The 25909-nt window shown below is 37.5% G+C and overlaps 1 protein-coding gene across 1 annotated transcript in view; it reads left to right on the top strand.

Moving 5' to 3' along the window:
- Positions 1 to 19378, top strand: part of FAM117B (family with sequence similarity 117 member B) — a 30510-nt gene extending 11132 nt beyond the window's left edge. The window contains exons 3-8 of the mRNA XM_074911231.1: positions 2122 to 2214; positions 2720 to 2833; positions 8798 to 8941; positions 10032 to 10257; positions 11098 to 11218; positions 13455 to 19378. Of these exons, the coding sequence (XP_074767332.1) occupies positions 2122 to 2214; positions 2720 to 2833; positions 8798 to 8941; positions 10032 to 10257; positions 11098 to 11218; positions 13455 to 13773 (1017 nt within the window). The 3' untranslated portion in view covers positions 13774 to 19378. The remainder of the gene's footprint in view (positions 1 to 2121; positions 2215 to 2719; positions 2834 to 8797; positions 8942 to 10031; positions 10258 to 11097; positions 11219 to 13454) is intronic.
- Positions 19379 to 25909: the final 6531 nt, after the last annotated feature.

The following is a 25909-nucleotide window of genomic DNA, read 5'->3' as shown; positions in this document are numbered from 1 at the left end:
CTTTAAGAACCTACAGAAACAGATATCCCTCTTTGTCTATTGGTTATTGGGTCAGTGTTTCTTGAAAATAAGTATAATAAACAAAATACAGGGAATAAGTAGGAAGAGAGCTGCTAAAACAGTATTACATTTCTGTCTTGATATAAAGGTTTCCTATAATTTAATGTCTTATACCTACTCTTGCTCTAAAAAGGTTTCTGTTTGTTTCGAGGATGGACATCAAAGCCACCTTTAATCCTTTAAAGTGAATCAGATATTAATTTATGAAATAAGTCTTGAATCTTAAGTCAAAGTCTTGAATATTAATTTAATGCAAAGACTAATTAGACTGTTAATGAGATACCTGTAGGCAAGTGTAATGGTTGTGCAGAGTTGGGAAGTTAAAATTAGTGACTGAAACTTATTGTCTCAGTAGCTAGAGGATAGGATGAGACTCCAGACTGACAGTTGAGAATTGCCTAGACAAAGATTGGTATTTGGAGATGGGGGTTATCAGTTTTTCCCTTTTATGGTGAAGATAAGTGAGTGCTTTTCTGGAAAAACAGATTCTAATGCTGATATGAAATAGGAATTTCAAAGCAACCCTAATAACTTTGTTATACGTATCCGTCCTAGTTAGGTTTTGGCTTGGAACAATGATGATGGAAAATAGTGGAAGTTTCATTTATATCTGTAACTGAAGCTAATGGGAGTTGCAACCTGTATGTTTGGAGTTACACCTCCATTTCCCCTGCAAAATGGGGGTTATAATACCACATCATCAAAGGCCTGGTGAATTTCTGTGTTCTGAGTACAGATGGGGTAGATAAGGTGTCTTGCAAGCTGTTTATCTCAAGTGTAAGAGCAACTGTTGCACACTGTAGATGTGAAGGATTTGATGGATTTGAGGCAATCAAAGTTCCTGTCTATAGGAGAATGTGAGATATCAATGACTCTTAAAGCTGGGTTAGCTAGATCATCACTGTGTGGTAACAACTGCACTGTGACAACAGTGAATTTAGAGGAATTAGCTGTCTATTTCCATGTGCAAGCTGCTTCCAGAAATCCTTCCCCTTCCTTCATTAGTTATATTTCTTGTGACTGCATGGAGATTCTTGATAGATGTTGTTATCCCTTTTCTTAGAGCCTTTACAGTTCACTGCTTTTCAAGACCATTCTGAACATGATTAGGTGGGAATACAAACTGTCCAAAAGCATGCAGTATTATCACAGGCTTGCCTGTGCATTTTGTTACCTTAAATAAATACAGTTTCTCTTAATGATACTTCGAATTTCTCAGAACTTTTTCACTGCAGTATGTTTTCAAGTTTCTTTATTAAATATCAATAACTTAGATAGTTTAGTGAAACTTAGTATTAAGTTGGATGATGCTTTGAGCAACCTGATCTAGTGGAAGGTATTCCTGCCCATGGCAGGGGGATTGGAACTAGATGATCTCTAAGGTACCTTCCAACCCAAACCGTTCCATGATATGATGATTCTGTGATTATCCGTGTTGCTTTGTGCTTGGCCTGAGACAACTATGAACCTGAAGCCCTTTGAGACATTACAAAATTAATTCCTTGCTTTGCAGTAGCTCTAGTGGTGCTTAGATGCCTCACCTTCCTTTTTCTCATTCTTCTGAACAAGAACATGATTCTGAAGCTATACTGGTGCAGGCTTTCACAATGTTTACACCAAGCTACCCTTGCTAATGCATCAGAAATAACAAGGTCAGCATCTGTGCATGAAATAAAATACACCATCTCCCTCAAATTCAGCACTGTTGTACTGGTTCTTTGGAGCTCTATAGCAGCTTGTGATACATCTGGCTGTTAATACTGCCTTATGCTCAAGAATTTGGAATGGAAACTAGCACATTCCTGTATTGGAGTAGGTCTGAAAGCTGTTTTCATGTTGGTTTGTGGTTTGTTGTTTTTTTTTTTTTTTTAAATATATAGTTTCACTCTACTTTTTCATACTTTACTTGTCAGGCTTCTAGTCAGTGATTGCTTTTCACTCGCAGTTCTGAACACTTAACAAATCTTAATACTGTTCTTTCTTCTAATTTGTCTCAAAATACTCTGCCAGAAAGTAGGAATTACCTTTTTTTTAATTAATCCTGTAATCTTCTTGCTGCAGACAGAAAGTGCCTGGGCTGAAGAATATTTGGAAAAGAAGAGAAGCTCACACAAGCGTTCAGCATCATGGGGCAGCAATGATCAACTCAAGGAGGTCAGAAATGCTATTATTTGAGATACCTTTGGATTAAATATTTTTCCTGGTATGCACTGTTACTGTGAGTTTTCAGGAAGGCATGACTACTGTACTGCTTTGTTTTATTGTACAGATTGTGAGCTTGGTAAAAAATAAGAAATAGATGTTCAAGTGGTGTTGATTTCATTTAATAATGCAAGACTAAAAATTTTTAATCTGAATGTGTGGGAAAGGAAGTGTCAAATGCAGGTGACATGCTTCATCAAAACAGGAAATAGAGCAGTGACCAAACTACTTTCAAACTTTACGTATTTCAAGTTCTTTCATTAAACTTCCAGAGGTATCTTCCGGGCTTCAGCTGAACTGGTAGCTAACATGTCAGGTTTGCAAAAACTTAAGTCTAATTTAGTGCTGGCAATAATTATGAACACTGTGGTAGTAAAGAATTTTAACTAAGTGATGGAATAAATTGATGAAACAATGTGCATACCTGGATATATCTGGTGATTTTTTCCTTTATTAGATTGCAAAACTACGTCAACAGTTGCAGAGGAGCAAACACAGCAGCAGGCATCATCGCGATAAAGAAAGGCAGTCTCCATTTCATGGTAACCATGCAGCCATTAACCACAGTCAGGTAAGGCTGTGTGCTTTTTGGACATTTTGGGTAGCCAATACTGTTTTTAACTCCTTTCAAGGTTGTGATTTGTCTTAAAGGGAACTTAGAAATACCACATACTGCTAAATATGTTGTAGTTATAGGTGAATTCTGTGAAATAGATCCGTTTCCTTTGACTTCCTTGAGTGTATGGGGTCCCTGCTTTTTGTTACTTGGCTGTGTTGGCTTTGAACTCCCACTTTCAAAGAATTTCAGATAGTTAAATCCTTCCTTAAAGCAAGAGTTTTAAAGTGCTTTCTGCAAACTCTACAAAAGGATGACAGATAACGTTTAATCTGAAAATTGTAGATTATGCATTGCTGTAACAATTATGAATTTGCCTGTAGAATATGGCATGGAGCAAACATGGTAAAATGATACACTCAGATAAAGTTGTAGTTTTTGCTGATCACATTTTGTGTCTTGACAATAGCACTTCTAATCCTATGATGAACTGATTTAGAGAGCTTAACTGACAAAAGGCTATTCAATGGGATTTTTATGTGCTCTATTAAAAGTGTTTATACTCTCGATGGCTTCATTCAGCCTTTGTAAGATTTTTTTTACTTCCCTGCCATTTATCATGCCTTGAGACTTTAAGTAGTAATCACTTCAAAAATTGTGATGGTGAGGCACCACGTGTTCTGCATGCAGTTTTAGTTCTCTCTAAAGACTGTTAATGAGGTCAGGTTTGCAGAGGTAATATTTTTAGCTCAGTTAATAGCAGGTGGAAAAAAATTACAGGCAATTAAACATACAGATCCTTTCTCAAGTCTGTTTTGCTTGAGTAACTTCAAGAAAACCAGTAGAAAAGTTTGGTCTTTTTTTAGAAGAAAACTTTTCCCCCTACTGATATCTCCTGAATGTATGTTTGATACATACACACATTTAAAAAAAAAAAAAAGTTACAGAAAGAACAAATCCCTCACAATTGCCTTGCAAGTCAGTGTAGTTGAAAAAAATTGTGGAAATGTCAATGTTGTGAATTGAGAAAATACTTCAGTTGTGAAGTTTCTCTGCAAATCTAATTGTATTCCAAATTACTTCTGAAAAGCAGGTAGTGTTGTTCTTGTATATATTGTAGTTTGATACCAGTTAATGAAAACTATTTCCTTTCTGCCATTCCATTCTTCTGGAAATAATTTAGGCCAGGGAGGGAAGCTGTTGTGACATCAGCATGTGTCCTGCTCTACATGTACTTACTCATTCTGATAAAGAATGAAATGAAAAATAGAAAGGGGTAACCATATATAGTCCTGATCAGTAGCATCTTCTGTCTCAGACCTTAATTTATCTCTGCTGTAGTTCATTTAATTAGGAGGCATGAATTTTCAGGACATAAGTGCCTTTTGAATCCAGTTTGTTATTAGTTTGAAATCAGTGCTACTAGAAGTATTGTATTTAGGATTTTTTTTAGAATGACACTTTTTTTAACATAACAATGTAGGAATTACTTCTTCAAACTTTTAAAATTGCAAAACAGAAACTGTTTCCTCCTCCTCTTCTGTATAGCAGAAGAACAGTTTGAATTTGAAACAGGCTGTCTAGTATTAATTCCTACATTTTGATCTGCTTTACTGAAGTAGGTGTGCAGTGTAGCATCCTGCTAATCATAGTGACTGATATAGCTCAGATCAGAAGTCCAAAATGATGAAAGTAGAAAAATAAGTAAATGACTGAATCCCTTTGTAGAGGTTTTCAATAAATTTTATGAAAATTGGTAGGACACTTAAAAAAAAAAAAAAAAAAAAGGTCAGAATAGTTGATGCAGGTATTTTATCCAAATTTGTAGAACTTATTTGAGGATTTGTTCTGTACTTGTGGGCAATAGAGGCATTTCAGCCAGAAAAAGAAGTGTACTGAGGAACTTCTGATGTAAACCTTTCGATACACTAAAGAATTACATGTAGTCTAACAGGTTTGGCTTGGTATTGTATGTGTAGGTTTCTGAATGCTAAACTGTTGTCACTTGAACATAGATAATCTTAGTGGTTTTTAATTTTGAAAATGAACAGTGATGCCACTGCTCTGAAACACACCACCACCACCCCCGTTATATACATAAAATTTTTTGGCATCATAATTATTTTATTATTATGGTCATGAAATTTTGTGTCTTGTGTAGAGGTCTTTTCCGTTCTGCCAAATTTTTAGAGTATGTGAATAAAACATTGCACAACAGATAATTAGGTTTTGGGCTTGTGAAACTGACTATAAAATATAAACTGAGGCAAAATAGCTTTTCCAGCATTGTATTACAAACCAAACCATTGTTTTTCTTGGTAAATTTTGTGCCAGCTGTGTTGAGCTACTTGCGAAGGGGGGAAGTTACAGAAGGCTTCAAAAAGAGTTAAGTGAAGGGTTTAGATTATCGGCATTTAGAGGCTGCTTTCGAAGTGAAAATCTGTACTGTAGGCATCAAGGGCAAAGTTCCTAGACTTTCTCATTCTGTTCTAGGGAGCTGCTAGATTAGAATTTCTGGCAGCAGCTCAGTTCCATCAGGATTTGTGGAAAGGACTCTGTGGAAAAACTTGCAGTTGGTGATTAGAATATTTAGAATTTTTTTTTACATTCCCAACTTGAAGGAAACTTGTAGATGGTGACTCCAGAGGGTCATACAAAGATTTCTGAGCTCAAGAAGCTGGAATCCTGACAAGGCCGAGAAAATGTGTTAGGAAGTTGCCTTGGTAGTCTCTTCGCAGAGACAGGGTAAACTCTGTTTAACATTCTGGAAATGGCTTATTCTTCTGGTTAAAACTAGAAGTAGTAACTCCAGTGGATTTACTTCCTCTTTTCTTCCCTACTAATAAACACTTAAGCTCTGCCACAATTCTTAGAGTTTTACCAAAATTTTTACAGTGGTTCTTACCACTTAAGCCTCTAACTGATTGTTTAGTTGTGCTTCTTTCTTCTATGATTTTTGTTTAAAGAAATAAATCCATGCAGTCTCTATGGGAGAAGCCTGTTAGCTATGACTGTCCCTCTACTCAGAATCAGGAAATAGTTGCTGAGGAATTTGAGCAAGTCCTTGTTGCTGATTACTTTTTTTTTTCCCAGAGTGATCAAATGGTTTTTTGCTTGTTTGTTTGTTTGTTTTTTTTCATGATGCCAGAAATGTTCCATTTTGCCTCTCTTTACATGAAGAGGGGTTTGCGGAAAAGTCACAGGCTCCTCTGGTGATCTCAGGATGCCCCTGAGAATGTTGGATTTTTAATTAATTGCACTGTACTAAATCTGTAAACAGGAGTCAAACCAGTGGGATCTTCCTTTATTCTCATTGTTAATGTAATGGAGAAACTAGAATCGAGGTCTGAGCTGGAGCCAAATGGAAGAATAAATGGATTAGGTCTTTAAAAATAGTCTTTTTTTCCTGAGCGTACTTGGCTGATGCTGCTACTTGACACTATGAACTATCAAGCGCCCTCCTTTCACTTTCCTGGAAAGCATGTGTCCCTAATGTTTTACCAATTGATTGATCCTAAGCAACCACTAATATTGAGACCAACTGCATACAGTTTGCAGTGGCGTGTTTTTTGTGTGTCACTCTTACCACCTTACGCAGATGGAACACTTCATTTTTGGAGATGCTTTCTACCTTGAGATGGTTTGATGCTAATATACAAAAGCTTCAAAAGTCCTTGGATTCTATTTAAAGTTCTGTTGCTTTGTGAAAAATTGGAAGAGCTTAGAGTATTTTTCTAAAATGCCTGTGAACAATTTAGGTTGGTCATCACCCACATTTCTACTCTTATGAGTTTATGCCATACCTGTAAGTTTCAAGACTCTAACTGTCCTGCACCAAAACTCCCTGACAGTGTGTTATTATGTGAGCACTGGAATTATTATCCTGTGTTTGGCACCTTGCTTCATTTTGTGTGTTCCCAAGTGATGAGTGGTCAATTGTTGGTAGCCTATTCCTGTATGTCAGGGGCCAACTCCAGGCAGACCTCTGGAGGCAGTATTTCTAATAAAAAGTTTCTTGTTTTGAGGCTAATTGTTCCACTACTGTAACAGTGCTTCCTTCCCTTTCCACCTTTTAGCAATCTGGGTTAACAAGTCATCCTCAGTCACGTACAGAATGTTAATTCTCTTAGAAGTGAAACATGCTGTATTGAACCATAATGAACTCTGTTGGAGCAGCTCGGTGGTTTTCTACTTTGAGCTCTTTGAATAGGACCATGATTCTAAGAATTTCTGTGGTAGGCAATCATATTTAAAGGATGGAGAATTTCCACATTTTGCTAATGGCTGCTGAAATCTTAGATGAGCATACCTGTGTTCTGCTTTCTACTTGTTAAAAAGTTCATTTTGTCCTAAGAATGTGTATATTTAATAACTGGGTGCATAAACAGTCTTTATTAGTGCCTAAGCTTGTGCTGATATACATGTGTTATGACTGGATATTGACCTGTATTTACTGGACTGTTGATCCAAGGCCTTGTTTGAAATGGAATTAGCAGGGTTGTTTTTTCAGAGTTTTTTGAGCTCTTCTCCTGTGGCTTCTGGGGGTTTTTTGGTGGTTTTGGTTTTTTTTTTTTTCATCTTCAAGCAAGACTTTTGAAAATCTTTCCAAGTTTGGCCATTGTGAGAATGTTTAGTTTTTGTTGACGTAAACAGTCACAAACATTTCCTGAACAGAAGCTTCTGTAGACCTTGTGCAAGTCTTTTTTTGTAGCTATCCTAATGTTTTAGTAAAGCAAAACCAATATAATTTATAAGTTTTGCTGCCTTAGAGATTTGTGATTGTGAGAATGTATTGTGTTTTGCACTGAGAAATGTTTTGTTTACATTCATTTTTCTAAGGTAGTTTTTCTGTCGGACAAATTTTGCATAGTTTTTGAGAATTCACATGCAAAGTCATGATGCTTTGGTGTTTGTCTGTGCACAGTGTTGTTACTTAGAGGAAAAATAAAGACCAGGTGGGCATGCTACCATCCTTCGATCAGTAGAGGAGATGTTCTCAATCACAGCACTCTAGGTCACAGAGTCTAGGAATTTTACACAGGAATTCTACTGTGACTTTAAGTGTCATGCTGTTCTTGGAGTTGAACTAAATGTTTGCAGTAAGCATTCTATTATCTGTAGTAGTATCCTGTTATAATCACCAAGAGTCTGCGTTGAAGCTTAGGGCAGAATCTTCTAATGTTCTGCTAGCATGATTTTTTAACAGGGGGAAGGATGCTAATGGAGAAGATGGGAAATCTTGAGAAGTTGTGGTGTACCAAAAGGACCTTTGGAAAACTTCAGTAGTAACATGTTTTCTGAGAATGGAATTTTCATGCATACTTTGAAATGCTGTTTTTTAAAATGTTAATCCTCATTCTGAAGTAACTATGTGTTCACATTTGGGTTTGGGACTTTATTCTTTCTGTGAAAGTCATCTTAAACTGTTTTGTCAAAACTTTTATTCTGACTTAATATAGTTACTATGTTGGTCTTCATTTCTAGCTTAGTGCAATCTTGCATTTGTGGAATAATTTTCCTTCTGCATGTGTCATGTTACTGTATGTAACAACAGACTTCCATTAAAATACAGTTTTAATGAAATTACAAGTGGTAAATTCCACAGTGAAGGAAGTGAAATTGTGGTACAGCTCACTTAGAAGGAATGTGAATATATTTTAAAGGCTTCAAAATGACTTACATTTAAATGTTTACTGTTAAATTTTCATTTGTAAAGCAATGTCAAGTTGGAGGCAAACCATATCAAGGGAAACTTTGAGACTAGATTGAAAGCTTTTCTTGCTAGAAATTAAATTTGACACAAAATTCACGATAGCTGTGTCTTAAGGCATCCATTTTAACACAGTCACTATGGTTTCATGTAAATCCTTGATATTGAGGTATGGATGTGTTCTGTTTAAAGGCTCACTTTCGAGTAGAAATAGTAACTGTTTTGTAAGTAAATCTACACTGCTTTCTCACTGGTTTTTGGTTCTTCAGGCTCCCATCCCAAAGAGTGCTCTTGTTCCTGTGATACCTATTACCAAATCAACAGGATCACGATTCCGCAACAGTGTAGAAGGACTGAATCAGGAGATTGAGATAATAATTAAGGAGACGGGAGACAAAGAGGAACAGCTTGTTGTATGTATCTGCCACCATGATTGCTTTCTATAATTTTTTTGATTTTGCTTTGAGGTTTTTAAGTCATAAGCTTTAGTTTGCACAGTTTTTGAATTAAATTTGTCTGGGACTAATTTTTCTTTCTTTAATAAAGATAGTTTAAAAGTCTCCTGGAAAGTAAAAAGAAGGAAAGAGTTAAAGCTTGAATCTGAACCTTTTCCTCTGTGATTATTGTGATGTAATTAGTTTTCCAATAAAATAAGAAGTCTAAGTTAAACAGGGGAAAAGGCAAAAGGTCTGTTTTCAGCACTTTTGTAGTAACTCTTTCTTCTCTGTGCCCATGCTGAACTGTCCCCTTCACAGTTGAAGCATAACTTGCCCATTTTTAACTTTTTCATGTTTATTTTTAGGCATTTGTAAAGGTAAATTTAGTTACAAAATATCAGAAATACAGGCCACAAAGATGATTAAGGGGCTGGAACATCTTTCATGTGAGGAGAGGCTGAGAGCTGGGACTGTTCAGCTTTGAGAAAAGAAAGCTCAGGGGGATCTTATCAACATGTAGAAATATCTGATGTGCAGAAATGAAGAGGAGGGAGCTGGACTCTTCTCAGTAGTGCCTGATAACAGGGCAACAGGCAGTAGGCATTAATTAAAAAACATTACATTCTATCTAAACACAAGAACACCGCTTTTTTTTAATGTGCAAGGGTATTCAAAACTGAAGCAAGTTGCCTAGAGAGGTTGTGCAGTCACTGTCTGTGGAGATATTCAAAACTTGACTGGACACAGTCCTGGACAGGCTGCTTTAGCTGACTCTGCTTGAGCAGGGCTGTTGGACTAAGTGATCTCAGGAGGTCCCCCCTTCCAACCTCAGCAATTCTGTGATTCTTGAAAACCTTGTGATTTCACAGCAATTCTGTGAAATCTTGAAAACTGTTGCCCTTAGTTTCTGAATCTGACTTATTTTATTTTCTATTGAAGTCTTGTGTAATGAATAAAATTTTCTACTTCAGTTTTATGAAACCTGAAAAACTCCTCAGAATTACCTGATTTAAAGAAGCTGCTAACCGGACAAGAGCAGCCAACTGATACCTTTTATTTTTAACAGCCTCAAGATATTCCAGATGGGCACCGTGCACCACCTCCGTTGGTTCAGCGTAGTAGTAGTACTCGCAGCATTGATACCCAAACGCCTGGTGGAGCAGACGTGGGTAGCAACAACAGCAGCCGCTCCCAGTCAGTATCTCCAACCTCATTTCTTACCATCTCTAACGAAGGCAGTGAAGAAAGTCCGTGTTCTACGGATGATCTTATTGCTGATTCCAGAGATAAAGGTACTGTGTAACTTGAAAAGTTCAACAATGCTAAACTTTAACTCGTTGCTATGTGCCTGAACACGTAGTAAAAGAGGGAATTTGTTTCCCACATCCATGGAGAAATGATAAAATGTTATTTGATTTGCAAGTGATCTGTTTTTTCCAAATTGCTCCAAATGCTGTGTGCACACATACCTAGTGCTCTGTAATTGAAGCTGAATTGATGTGATGGAGGAATGTGCTTTCCAAACAAGTTCTTGTTTTTAAATAATAGATTCATCAAGTACTTTAAGCTAGGTGGAAAAAGCAAGAGTGTACAACAACAGGTGGAACAGGAAAGTTGGCTAGTCCTGTTGCTTGTGTCAGGTATTTTTTATGATCTTGGACAAAATGGGCAACCTTCCAGCATTTCATACACGCACTCATAAAAGTTTTAAATGTTTGGTGTTTTTTAACTACTTTTTTTTGACCAGAATCAGTTCTGAGATATACTAGGAGAATTTTATAATTCAACATAAACCTGTTCTGGTTTTTAAGGAATATTGCATCTGCCTTTTTCTTTTGGCAAGATGGTTATGGCACAGGACCATAGATTCAGGTTTGCAGGCGCAAACTAAAAGTGTCCAGGAATGAACAGAGATTGCAGAGGAGCCTGAAAATTATATAAGGAGAGATAGAAAGGAGGGAGGGGATTGAGATAAGAGGGTTATTTGCAAATGAGTACTTGGAGCCAAATGAAAAAATTTCTTGATTTTATGACATTAGTAATGAAATGTATTTCAGTTGGGGGGCATTTGAAGATACTGGGGTTTTTTATAGTGTGGCACATTTAAGTAATGAGATACTCTGTTCCTGCAGAGAATGGTAATAATTCTCCCTTGCCAAAATATGCTACCTCACCAAAACCCAACAACAGCTACATGTTCAAGCGTGAACCTCCAGAGGGCTGTGAAAAGGTGAAAGTCTTTGAGGAAAGCTTGTAAGTTGATCTTTACTACGTAAGAAATAACGTTCAACATTCAGAGTTACCTATTGGTTTATTGATTTTGTGTCAGATCAGAATTATTAGTTCAGTTGCTAAAACCATGTGAACAGCCTGAACTCTGTTGTTTTGTGTGACTATATACTGGTATATGTTTACATATTTATTGCTGGAATTTTGTGTTAAATTCAAAATCTTGGCTTTTTTTTAAAACCAGCACAACCTGAGAGGACTATCTCTTAACTGGCAGATAGTGGGAGAGGAACTCAATCAGGTACAGAGAGATGTGATAAGAAGCTGTAATGCAGGTGCATCAGGTGATATATGTCACTGCTTGACAGGCACATCCAGTAATCTAGACTCTGAAGACTATATTCTTTTCAGCTCTATCTGTATAGTTGGAAAACTTTTAGTGACAGAGGAGTGAATTTGACCCAGAGTATTTGATGTTTTTTCTGAAAAAGCCAACTTCTGTCATTTGGGAATATTCTGGGGGGTTTATGTTTTATTATTATTTGTGGTGGAGTTTTTATACCCTTATGTCGCTTGGATTCAAGAATCTAAACCTATAGTTAAAAATTTAATTTCATCACACAAGGAATATCATTTTGGTTGTAATTCTCTTAATGCCTATTATTGAACAATGTCTACTCATACTAGTATAAATAGTAATTAAAAAAATTATAGCTGCCTTAGTATATTTTCCATCTCTGATCTCTACATATGGATTTTGAGAGGCCTCTATGGCCTCTCCGTAGAAGTGTGGAAAGGGTTACAGTAACTTAAGTTACCTGTCTCTGTTTTAGAATGTGTAAACTATGTTGCCAACAGAATAGACGGTCTTCATCTGCTCCAAGAACATGTTCTATTGTAATTTGACTTGCTTTTGCATTTCTTTTTGGATGTCCTTGCTGCATAGCTGTAAGACTGTTTTGCTGTAGAGTGAAACAGGCTTCTACAGAAGTTTTTACCTGGCTATGGCAGTTCTTAGACACTGCAGTCTCATGCAAAAATCTTTCTCACGTGTGGTACTTGCATTCCACACATATGTGGAATACATGAGTGTAACTATTTAAAGCTCAACCTTTAACATTATTTCTACTTGAAGTTTACAGGATTTTCATTTGGGGAAAAGTTTATAAATGGAGCTGAATTTTCTAGACACTTGGAGTATCAGCTAACATGGAAACATACCCTTTTTCATGAACAGAGAAGTTAGAGAGTAGTAGAGTATCTCTTACAAGAGTATAGTGAAAAGTTTGGCTTGCTTGGCCTAGTAGAATGAAGATAGAAGTGCATATGGCTGTCTTACGTGGAAGAGAGGGGGAGGTTATAGGCTAAAGGACAATGCTGTCAAAAGGAAAAAATGAGTATAAATTTCTGGTGGTTATTTTCCAGCAGGGGGGGAGAGGATTTGGAACAAATTCCCCATGGTTTCGTCTTAAAGTAGAGTTAGACTAGCTTAGTAGATTTACACTGCAGGGTTAGAGGTAGACACAGAAGGCATTCCTGAGCTATCCACAATTTCCCTTCCAGCTCTCTTTTCCATAAAACATGTCTCTGAGTTAGTTGAATTATATGCTGAGATGGCAAAACTGCAAGTGAAGATCTAAATGTGTGTTCCACATGTCCTTCCCAGCTTATAGGTACTTTATCACAAATGCCACTTGGGGAATATTACATTTTACTCTCTGCATGGAGTTTTTAAGCAAGACAGGCTGATATTTTATGGACATGCTTACGTGAACATACAAAGGAGGCAGAAGTCTAAAAGGGCATCCCCCTATGATCGTGAACGGCTCTTAGATGTACAATATTGGGAATGTTGCTACGCCAGCTTTCTTTCATAAGGCTTGCTGTATAAAGAGGGTCTGGGCAGAACTTGTTGGGTTGTGAAAGTTTCTGGAGAACATGATCAAGAATACTTTCTCATATGTTGGATATGCCAATTCATGAACAGGATTTGTGATCTGCAGCATGAAGTTTGTGTCTGCCTTGGGTTTGGAGACAGCCTGCCCTAAGAACATCCTGTTTATCTCATAGTACATGTAAACAAGCAGTTTAAACCATCTTGCCATTTGCCATGTGGTGCAAGTGTCACTAAGGCACTATTGAGTAGCTGAAGTACTTCAAGTTTAAACCTTGTTTCTGGTGCTGTTCAGCAATACATACCTGCCACTGACAGAATTTGATTGTTCGGTGTAATTTTAAAACTGTTGTATTTTATTTCCAGGCCAAAAGCATTGCATGAAATTCCAGCCTTCTACTGCCCTGACAAGAACAAAGTGAATTTCATTCCTAAAAGTGGCTCTGCTTTCTGTCTTGTCAGCATCCTCAAGCCACTTCTTCCCACACAGGATCTCACACTCAAGGGCACTACACACAGCCTGACTGTCTCCTCCGGCATGACACCCAGTTTGTTACAGCCCATTTCTATGGCCTCCTTGTCTACAAACACAGATCAAGACAGGATCTCTCGTGGAACAAGTACAGTAATACCACAGACCTCTATACTCCAGCAGTCGGGACATATTGAGGAAACTGAAGGATAGATTTAGATTGTCTTGACATTTCTCTGGGCAACTACTGGGAAAAAATTGGAACCAGTTGACTGGACCTTTCTGATCACACTATTTGCATTGTTTTAACAATTTATGGCACTGTCATAATTTGAACTGTTTGTATAATTGACAGTTTGGTAGCACATTGAGAAGTTCAGAAGGATGCAGCAGCTTGTTGCACTTTCTGCTTATGAAGACTCTGGTTCTGTTTCTCTCCTGCTTTTTTAAACACTGGTGAAAACAAAGACTGTCATAATCCTTTGCCATTTAAAGGACCAGTTGTGATGCTGTGTGTCCTTTGACTTTTTTTCCACATTAAAACAAAAATCTCAAGGCCAACCAGCTGATCCCATTTACCATTGTAATCTGCAGAGGGAGGGGCAATCAGATGGTTTTGCAAGATGTCTTTTGTATGAAAATGTGTATTTTGTAACAAAAATTTGCCTTTTCTTGTGTGTAGCGGATGGTGTTTAGAAGACACTTTCCTGATGACGACACTCCCCTCCCCCTTTTTTTTTTTTTTAAGGGAAGGTTCTTTTTTACTTGGCTGTTTTACAGCTGCTGGGACCAAAGGATTGTTGAAGTATTTCAGCAGTCTCAAATTATGTGACCTTGCTGAACAGCCTCAGCCCTAAACAAAGTAAGGCAAGTTAATACATTTGAAACTTTTAACACAGAAAAATATCCAAAAAGCAGTGTTAGTATAGTAGTGTACACTTTTTTGGTATCAGAAGTTTGTGCTTCAGGTAAGTCACGTTCTTAAAACTCCTTCCTTCACAGAATTCTCACCAGTGTTTGTTTATTGGCTGGAAAATTGCGTTTTAAAGCACTTGCCCCAGTATTGTTCTATTTGTCCATAGGGTTTTTGTGCAGGGTTGGGGGAAAAACATGTTATCCTCTTATTTGGTATTTTTTCTTCCAGAAAATACGCCACTTGCCTCTTACAGGCTTGCTTGGCTACTTACGGAGTTAGTCAGCCTGAATCGTTAGTCACTCTTGGCACAAACTTGCTCTGACATGACTCATCACTGTATTATAGACCCTGGCCACATAATACTGAAATATCTGTGCATGATTTTTTCCCTTTTGTCATAGTGGATTTTTGTGTGTCTGTTGAAGATGGTTTGTCAGGCATGGTATCTGTTACACAGAAGTTTACAGCAGCAGATACATTCTGCCTTTTTGACTAGCAACTTAGGCTGGCATGTAAAACAAAGGATTTTTTGATACCTGGTCTGTCCTGATATGCAGCAGTTTATGGTTCCTTTTGAAATTACAATAAAAAGATTAAAATGGGGGGGAAAGGCAATTGCAAATGAAAACTGTTCAGCCACTTCAGTGAGGTCTCTTACGTGTTCCTGGAGTGCATTACTTGGGTTTGAGTAAATACAGTATAGATACGCAAAAAACTGCAGTGACCTGAATACCAATGTCATATCAACTTATAAAACAAAATGACCTTGTACCTCTTTTACAGAGTTAGATTCAGTAATTTCAAAGTAAGTGTCATCATGGACAGTCTCTGGGTCTGAATATTGGTCTGTTACACATGAGCAGTTCTCACTGGTTTGCATATACATAGCTTCCATGGATCAGTTCCATACTCAGGTCCCCTCATAACTGCATCTATTTAAAGATGATACTGCAAATATAACAGTTTTGTTCAGTGCTTAATATGCTAAATTTGGTTGTAAACGTGTCATTGGGAGGAGGAAAAAAAAGCCCTGCATACTTGTGCAGGTAGTTGTAGTTTTGATACATGTTTACTGTTCCTTTAAATTCTGCATAAGTAACTGTGATAGCAATGTACTTTACTCAGCAAGTAAGTGTAAATCATACTAGCATGCACAACTCCTGTGTTCATAGTATAATGAACCCTTATTAAAACGTTATGCAAAAATTCAGCAAATGAAAAATGTACCAGGAATTATTAAAATATTAGACCTGTTAAATTAACTAGCAAGCAGAACTTGGTTTATTATCATTCTTTCCATCAAAATAGATAGAATTGTGCAGATGGGACTAAAGAACTCTGATTTGAACTAACAGCTCTGATACACTGAAGAAGTTGTTGAGGGACAGAGTTTTAAAGTAAGTGGTTTTGCAGCACATTTTTGTAATTTGGCCAGTTGATAATTCCTTTCTAGGTTTTGTGAATATTAATTAGTTTCTTCTGAAACAGTTATAGTGCAATTTGAAGTCTAAAATTTACTGCTTTAGATAAACCTGGTATGATTGGATTCATGGAAGGTCGGATCATTCAGGTGAAGGGAGTGCTTGTAAGTCTGTTTTCTGTTTCTGTAACAGTAGCATGTAAAGAGTTTCTCCATCAATGCCAAACTGCCTAGTGCTTTATCTGGAGATCTTAACTGAATGGTTAAGAACCAAAGGGCTAAAGTTAACAAATAGCCTTTATTACAGCCTTGAGACTTAACTGACTTCACCAAAACTGCATTCTGATGTATGTTTTCATCACAGAGTGACTCTCCCAAATAGCAGTGGACTTTCTTTTGCACCTGTTGTAGTACTTGAGCATCGATTTGGTAGTTTACATTGTATGTTATTGGACAGTGTACTGTACAAATTAGTGAGCTGCTCTGATAAAAACCAAATGTAAATGTGTGAGGTTTCTGCTTTTTATAGAAACAAACTGCATTCAGGACAATGTTCAGTCTTTTTTATATTCAGGACAACTCTGCTATTGTTGTGGCAGCTCTACTTTATTATGAATAACCGCTAAAGACTCAGAATTAAGAAAATATGACAGCTCTTGTTCTGAGACCAGCTTTTACATGTGTGCATACAAAAATTAGCCTTAAACTTTTTATGTGCTGTCTTGTGCCAGAGCAGAGCTGTTAGATAAAGTATTTAAATTGATTTCAAAATAGCCTTGAGAGTGCATGGAGCTTTTTAAAAATTCTTTTATGTATAGAGTGGGGTATTCAGTTTTTTTGGGGGGTTGATCCATGCATTACTCAAGCAGTTTTACTGAAAGAGTTCGAGTTCTTTTGGCATACTTTAAATCTGAACTATGCATAGACCTAGTCAGTTCCTTGATTGCCTACTTTGTAGCTTAAGAAAAATTAAAGGTCTATTTTTATGCACAACTTGACACACTTGATATTCCTGTTTTCTTGGTGTTTTACACTTCTAGCCACACTTAAAGGCTGGCGACAGTGTTCGGTAACACCGACAGTTGATTTTGAGATGTACTAAATGGTGTTCCTCCGGTTGTAAATCCTGCATAAGTCACAAGGAAGGAGGTCATCGTTGTAATTAAGGTCTGTGGTGGCAGCTATGACTATTGGAATCCTTTTTTCTTTTTTTTTTTTTTTTAAAAAACCTAACTCAAGGCACAAGGGAAAGAGGACTTCTGTGTTAGACTTTGAACTTGCTTCAGCTGTTCTTTCCTTGCTTGGTGCCATAATCCTGTAGCAACAAATTCAAGTACATGGAAGAGTAAAAGATAGTGCTTGAGTACATATATCTTGGAAGGAAATTCTTGGTTGCACATACATATCTCAAGTGAGAGGAAAAAGGGAGTGAAAATTAAATATTGCATACTGTGGAAGTAAATGATTGCTGTGTTTGATTTACGTAAAGCAATAGCAGCTCTTAAAAAGTATGTTTAGTCTCAGGGCTATTTTTTGGTTTGTTCTAAAATACAGTTTCCTGGAGTTGAGAATCTGAGATTGTTAGAAGACACTAAAGCTGAGCCTTTTGGGAAGAAAAACAGTCATATCCATTAACCTTTCTTCTGCCTCAGGCCTAACTTCTTGTTGCTTATTGAGACTAATAGAATTCAGTGTTACAGCAATAATTCCTTGCTGAAGTATATATTCTCTCCCTGCCATCTCTGAAACACTGATGTCTCCACAGTAACTCACTGCCAGTGATGCCCCTGTTTCCTTGCTGAATACCTGACAGCTTCTCTGTGAAAGGGTAAGAGAGAATGCATAAAAGACTTGCAGTTACAAAGATCAGTGCTGCAGGGTGACTTCTTGGATATCTTGATTTCCATTTGACTCATCATGAGCACAGACACATACAGTCTGTGTAGGTCTGTTGCTTTTATCTTTATGGTTTGAGGCAGGACTGGTATTTGTAAGAACCTTTTTTAATGGACAGACTGCAGACCTGTTCTCATCCAGAACTGATGTGCACTTAGATGTATCTCCAAAGCAAAGCTTATGTGTAATTCTTACTTGTTCTCATGAAATGAATATAACCTGCAAAAAAGACCTTTGACATAAAAACATCCAAACACTTGAGAATGTCAGGACTGTGCTTTCTCCGTATAATTCCATAGTTTAAGTGTGTGTCCTTTATCAGATGTCATAGCCTAAAGATGTTGTTATGGTTTACACCCAAACCAGGTTGGCATGTATTAAAACAAAACTGTTTGCTCTTAGAAAAAGTACTAGAACATATGTCTTTCTTAACCTAGGGAGATGAAAAGCACTGTGGAAGAATTGGTTTCATTGTGAACAAAGATTTCTTATGGAATTGTTTTTTCTAAACCTGGGAATCCCAGGAAACGAAATGACCACTGATTGCAAGATGTACCTGTATATTTTCTTGACATGAGTTTGTGAGTGTTCAGCAACTCTAAAAATCGGTTCTGCTCTTAGCATTTTGTTTATACAAAGAATGACCTAGATGCATTGTTCTGAAACTGTTACTTTGTGTGTCAAGTCAAGTGAGGAGAGAATGTTAACTATTCACAAATGTTTTGTGAAATTCCAGTCCTGTACCCCGACTGAACTGCAAGTCTCTGAATGCTCCAAATGTAAATGGAGTCCTGTTAACTGCTTGCTCGATTTCATTGCATGTCATCAGTAAATACTTAAGGTACGGTCTTTGTTCAATAGTTCTTCATTGGGATGTGTATTTGACTACGGAGACTTCTGTAGTGTTGACAGGTTTGAATTGCAGAGGAGGACTTGGTCTGATAACACTGCAAGTTAATATTTCTTACACAAATTCCTTTTGAAACAACTCTCTTTGGAAAAATCTAGTAAGCTAAAAAAATGTAAACCCTTTCTGGTCACCTCATCTACCCTAGTTATCAGTGTACTGATAGTTAAAGAAGAATATTGCTTGGCTTTATTCTAAATTATTTCATTTATTGAAATGTGCAATTTTTGAGGGTAGCAGTCAGGGGGTGTCCAAAATTGCCATTAGATTTGCCTTTATATGAATTGGCTGATATGTTTTCCTCTGTTACACTGTGATAACTTGTGGAGATGTTCTTGCATATGTTGTAATGATAGGTTACTTGTTGCATGTAAGGCGATTTTTGTAAGCAAGAGGAATTCCAGGGATGTTCTGCAAAAAGGGCCTATTCTGAGGTGATGTACACTGGTGTAAAACTGGAGCAGCTCGACTAATTTCAATGGAATTCTTGATTTACACTAGTGTCTTTGCTATGTGTAGTTATGCCAGTACTATTTTGCACAATATTATTTTGAATCTTGAGTTCTGACTTGTGAACTGTTTCTACTGAAAACAGTGAAAATTTTACAAACTGCAATAGCGGAATGTTTTTGGGCTTTTTTTTTTTTTTTTTGCCTGAAATAAAGAGTCATCACTTTGAGCTATGGATTTGTATTTATTTTTAGCAGCAATGGCTTTTGTGTGCTCTGACAGCCGGTTGCCTGAGGATTTTCCCTGAGTGTAGTAGGTGTTTACTTTGAATAAAATATGCACTTTTAACCCTTTCAGAGGAAATTAATCAGGGTGGAAATCTCTGATTAATCCCTACCCTTATTCCTGCAGTACATCCTCAAAATAGTCCTAAGAATCTGCCTTTCCCCATCGTCATCTGCAGTAGGTTAAGTCAGTTCCTGAGCACTTTACAATTCCACTTTTAGGGGAAAATGCCACAAGTCGCGGATTTTGGGTACAGGGAGATTCAGCATGTGTTCTCCTGGGAGTGAGGCTATGGGAACGGTACTGAGAAAAAAGACCTGGATTCTTGCTGGTAGGTTCATGCTACTACTCTGGAGAATGCAACTGCTGAAGCTGGCCTGGGAAGGTCCTTAGACTGTTTGGTGAAATGGTCACTATTTACGCTAGACATAGTGAACTAGATAAATTATGTAATTTGGGGTTTCTTGCTAGCTGTTCTGTAAGTTTAAGTCTAATTTGTCTAAAAGGCTTGGAGCGATTCCCCTTCTGGAAAATCATTGTCAGCTGTCTTTCATTCCAGAATGAAGAGAGAGGTAGAAGATTTCTCTGAATCTCAAGGAATTGAAGGATTTTCAGTGTGTCCCCCCCAAAGCCGAGCTGGCTTGTGCTTTTCTGTTGGTGGAAAGGGTTGGGCCAATACATGTAACAGCAGCATTAAGTTCCCAAGAATGTGCATTTCACAGCCAGAGTCCTTGGGTAAATTCACACCTAACTCAGAAGCCGCTTGGTTAAAATGTAAAAGAGGAATTCACAGCTGTGGGAAGTCTGGAGCAGAAGAGGTTTTTTCTGTATTTGATGCTTTCTCACACTTTATTCTTTTTTACCCATTCAGTTGTCTGCCGATGTTTGCCAGTCTCCAATGTGAACAGGACCCGATTCTTTATTAAATAGGCTGTGACCACATTCTCCATTAAACTATTTCTTCACCACCAATTACAAATCTAGTATTTATGGTTTCACACATGTAATGATTTTGTTGTAAATACATCTGGTGTTTTAATTCCTTCCACACCTTATATTGCATATAGGTAAACTGCAAGACACATTATAAGAAGCTGATGAAGACGGAGAACTGAAAGAGTCGCTCCGTGTGGTGAGCAATTGGACAGTCCTCCAATTCACATGTCACTGTGAGCAGTTTCGTTTCTCAACTATATAGTTGCTCTTTTTGTTTCTTCAGATAGAACCAGGCAGGAGCCAGACTAGCAGAATTTTGTGGGTATCTCAGCTTTTGCTTTGAGTTAGGTTTGAGTGCGTAGCAAATTGGTATGGAAGTTGTAAGCCACGGCTGCATGTGTTTTATCCTATCCCCTTGTCCTCTTGGCTCTCTACTCAGCATTTGGAAGTTGTCATCCCACCCAGACGTTGAAACATTTCAAATGCTACTGTCCTAAAATATTCCTTCTGTATGTATACAGCATTTACAGAAGCACTGTTCAGCAGTCAGACATAAACTGGTTAAGTGCTGCATAGGGTAGACTTAAAGTTAGAATAGGGTGGAGGAAGTAATTCAGGTGAAGTTCTCCCATGCTTGAAATAGGCTGGATTCATTACCACTGCATGTACTGTTTTTCCAAGTCTTACTCCTGCCAAATAAGCCTTATTTGCCACATCGTGCACTGTTTACAGAACCCTGTTTCACATACCTGAAGCCACAGCCCTGTAACTAATGCTTGTATTGATGTAGGAGCATGTCCATAATGAATAATACTTTCACATTGTGGTGACATTGCTTGTAGGAAAGAAAAAAAAAAAATCCCATAGTAGATAAAATAATTACTGCAAGCAAAGTAGAGCATTGTTCATTAATTCCTACTTTTACAAGCATGGGTACTTAACTGCTGTGATTAAGCTGTTGATTAAGAAACTGTTTGTTACATGGTATATTGTGGATGCCTTTTCTAACTATAGATGTGTAGCTGACAAGTGTAAACACTGTTTCACTGTAAATAATAGTTTCAAGGTAGATGGAAATGGCTATAAGGGAGGTTTCCCCCGTTTCCTGGCAGTAGGTGCAAGTTTGTGAACAGTGAGTGCTGCCAGAATTCATCTGGCTGTGTGTGTCAGGAAGGCAGGAGGTGAGAATCTGTTCTGTTTGCACTTCATCTTTCTGAACCTCAAGTTAATTACAAGTTAGGACAGACCTTGGCCTACAACATCTTGTTTTGAACAAATTAACGAAAGGGCTACATCCTGGTCTAGCCCAAATCTTTTGCATGGGTTTTGCAAATTCAAGATTATAATCATGTCTTTAAAATATCCTTCTGTATACAGAATTCATAGAAGCACTGCTCAGCTGCAAGACATAAGCATGTGCTGTGTAGGGTAGATGAAGATCTACAGCAGAATTGGTTTACAATTTTCAAGTAAAATTACCTATAATTGCTGCAGTGAATACAGTTAACATCAGCTGGGAAACTACAAACTGAGCTGAGCAGTCAGATAATTGAGTTACTTCTCTCTAGAGATTAAGTTTTTTGTTTCCATTTTCTGTTTAAATAGAGCAGTTTGTTTAATAAAATACAAAACCAAACAAACCCACAACCAAAAAAAAAACCCAGGACCCTAGACCGTTCTCAACAGTTTGGGAGTTGTAGATATTTAATCCCTTGGTAAGAGGTTGCTTAATAACATGTTCCTGTGCTATGTATGGAACAACTGCCTTTCCCCACACAGAAAATTATCTTTTCCTAACGACTTCTGATGCAAGTTGTAAATCATGTCTGCAGCCCACAAAGTTGACCTTCAGGTTTCTGGGAGCTGTTAGCTAAATTTCAACAAATTTCTTTGTCCTTGGCAATGTCCTTGACCCAAGAGTAGGATGGGTGGCAGCATTCTCTTGCAGGTGTGTAACAGCTGCTATCCCAAACCACCGATATCCGTCCACACTGTAAGCTAAACATATGGTGAGTGGCAGGTCACTTAGTTCAGGAATTACAACATGGGGTGATTCTGATCTTAAACTGTAACCTCTGGACAGCATCAAATGCAGCTACTCAAAGACCGTAGTTTCATAAATGTGTCTTCAATTGCGTTGCTTGTTTAAAGCAGTATCACCTACCTACCTGTTCTTTGCTTCCACAGCACCTTCAGTTGTGCCATACATCTCTTTTTAGAGCCACAACCCCAGCTAAAATAGCCTTTAAAACCCACTGCTGTGCAGTCAGAACTGAAAGGACCTGAAATGCAAGAGCAGCTAGAGTTGCATAAACGGAAAGAAACGTTCGAACTGTGTCCTGCAGTGTATTTAATTCTCCATGGCCTAAGGCTGTACTGGAACCCGCAAAGGGTCAATGCTGGTTTTTGTGCTGCGAGAAGTTAATTACACGTTAAGGCAGAACTTGACCAGTGTCATCTTGTACTAGGCAAATTCATAAAAGGGCTACATTCTGGCCTAATCTGGACTTTTGTGTGATTCCTCGACAATATCAAGATTTTAACCATGAGATACCCAAGTCCCCTCATTTTTGGCACACTGGATCTGTATTTCTAACTGTAGTGAAAACAGTGCAGAACCTCTGCTCAGTCTTACCTTTGTTGACAAAAAAGGTCCTGTGAAATTGCAGATAGACAGCAGAATGATTCTAAAGCTTTTAAGTGCAGTTAAAAATGGGAAGTCATGGCTTCCTCAGGGTTGGGAAATGATACCATCATCCTAGCCACTTTTATGTCCCAAATACAGTTTTGCTGTTTCAGAGGTGTGAGTCCTAAGCATGTGATTTCCTTGAAGATAAAACAATTTAAAAGAGTCCATTGTATGCCCTAGAGTATTTTCCTGGAACTAGTATTTGCCTGGTAACCCCAGGGATTTTATTTTTAGAAGACCATGGGATAAAAAGTAATTAGCTAGATCTAGTTCCCCCCCTTCTTTTTTCCTCTGTGACGTATCAGAAAACAAATCTTTTCTGCACTGAACCATACCAGCTTATTAGGCTTTCAAACAGCTCTAAAATGTCCCAAACCCAAGTTGTTAGAGTCTGATTTTTCTCACAGCAGGATACTTTAATGCTCTTCTCCTTGGAACTTAATTGTTCACCCTCATGCCAGATGATGATGTGTTTGGAGCTGGGTTTTAAACATTCTTTATAATGGTAAAATAAAATCAGTCTGTTTTGAAGAGTGTAACAAAACACTGTAAGTATTTTCCTGTTGGATAACTCTATAAACATTAAGTAGTTCATCTGCTGAATATCTAGCGGCATCTGGATTTGAAAGGAGATCCAGATCTGCAAAAAGACTGAACCCTGTTGATACAGCTTCAGTCATATTCTGAACACTAGAAAAAAGGTAAGATGAAGTTAAATCTAATAACATTTTTGAAAATTAAGAAAAAAAAAAAAATTTGACCTCAGGAAACTTCTGTAGGCAAACAACTAACAACTCAAGTATTTTCTTGTCTCAGCAAACCAGAAATGCTAGCCTAACTTGAATTGATTGGTACGTACAATAAAGTGGGAGGTTGAGTTGCTTCACAAGTTGAATGCAATTTAGAGGATGTTACAGATAATCTAGATTTAAGGATTTACTGAAGTAGAAACTGTTGGTGTTTCTTACAAAAAATATTTCATAATCCAATATAGAACACTATCTGCTTAATCCTTTCAGCCCTCCCTCAGCATGAGTTCAATAACATGAGGCTGACTACAGCAAGCATTAAATACTGTGTGATAAGAGTGTTTATGTTACTTTTTCCTCTTCACTTACTGGCACATTTTTTGGCACTAATGGAACTGGGAGTATGCAAAGTGTAGAACAAATTCTCTTCCTGTGCCAGGAGTGTCCTGCTGCTGTCTAACACTGTAGCATCTAGTGCTTTTGCTTCTAAGTGCAAAATGTGGTTGACCTCTGAAAGAGAAAAAAATGGATTTGTGGTAACTTCTCAAGTACAGTCTAAAAAGACAGTAAGACTAGAGGTTACATGTTGGCTTATTTTTCCATTGGAAATTCAGATGTTACCACTTTTGCTGATAACACTTCGAGAAGTAACGAGCTTTTGAGAAGTAATGAACTGCAGATCAACTACAAGCTTAAGATGCTGTAACATATGGAGCTATTAGATCCAGTACAAGATAGAGGCTACACTGTGGTGCCTCAGTTGTTAGAAATCAGCATTTATTCCAGTTGTTTAGCTTTTGTCTTTCCTTTGAGCAGCCTAAGGAAATAATGCCCAAGTAGATAGTATTAACTGCATCAGGTATTATCCCTCTCTGATTTTTGTGTAGTGCTGGACACTACATACTTCATGTTTTAAAAGCAAAAGACCGATAGTTATTGTAAGAACTAGAGATGGTTCTTCTCATTTTTGCTTTTGGCTGAAGTACTGATACAGATCTTTATTAATTGCATGCAAGACAATCTCACCTAAATTTTAAAATGAATTTTTTTAGTGGATTTACTGGAAAGACTACTCGGATTCAGTTTAATCTATTCATTCCAAGCCTATTTCTGACTCTTACTCTCTTTTATAAAAACAGTCTAGAAAAAACAGCCTGGATGATTATTTCAAAATGTATGTTTGAAGAGTGTGCATTCAAATTACAAAATTTTGAACCCAACAAATTTGTGAAAAGTTAAAAGATGCAGTCCTGTTGCTGGAGAAGAGGGTGTTCTGTATGTAGTTATTTCCTGTTTGCATTAGTCAGTAGTGGAATTGAAGATGCTGAGTGTGTAGAGGTCCATGCCTCTGTCCCATGCAATGCTTGTCTCAGGTTCTATTATGGCAGAGTAGCTTCCCCATCTGCAACAACTGAATTTACCTCTAGATATTTTGACCTTCCTCTCAGCATATATTTGTAGTCTGAATAGTGAAAGTATTGATGTGTCATATCATGATTGCTTGATAATGTAGATTTGTCCCTAATAACACTACAGTTAAGTTTAGGCCGAATCATTTTGCAGTGAGAGTCTTGCCGTTGTTTTCAGTGGAAACAGCCTTTCCTACATAAAATAATTGTGGACCTATAATATTTTGCAGATACTTAATCCTGACATTTTCATCACTGCAAAGATAGGAAGCCAGCTGAAGTGGCTATGCTTTCTGATCAAGTCATTGACTCCTGAGACGGCTGTTTACCTTGAACACTTTAAAATGTATTTTCACTATGCTGGGAGATCTCTCCAATACTGAAGGCATCAGGACTTAATAAGGGATCCAGATTCCTGGAGTATTATAAGGATACATTGAGAATCGACTATTTGTCGTAATCTTTCAATTTTCTAGTTGGTAATACGTAACACAATTTTACTTCTCTTCCATTAGTTCTCTAGTTGTCTTTTCTCCTGCAGAAATTCACAAAGTATAAAGTAGGACAGTGGGATGTAATGTCTTTGTGTGTAAACTTACTCAGGTAACTGTAGTGTAACCTACTTTTAGGAAGAAAAATTAATTTCTATAAGTAATGAAGTTCTCATTTCATTACTACTGAATTTCAGATGG

Source organism: Athene noctua, chromosome 7 (assembly GCF_965140245.1).
Source record: "Athene noctua chromosome 7, bAthNoc1.hap1.1, whole genome shotgun sequence".
Taxonomy (NCBI): domain Eukaryota; kingdom Metazoa; phylum Chordata; class Aves; order Strigiformes; family Strigidae; genus Athene; species Athene noctua.
This window is presented reverse-complemented; position numbering and strand designations above follow the sequence as displayed.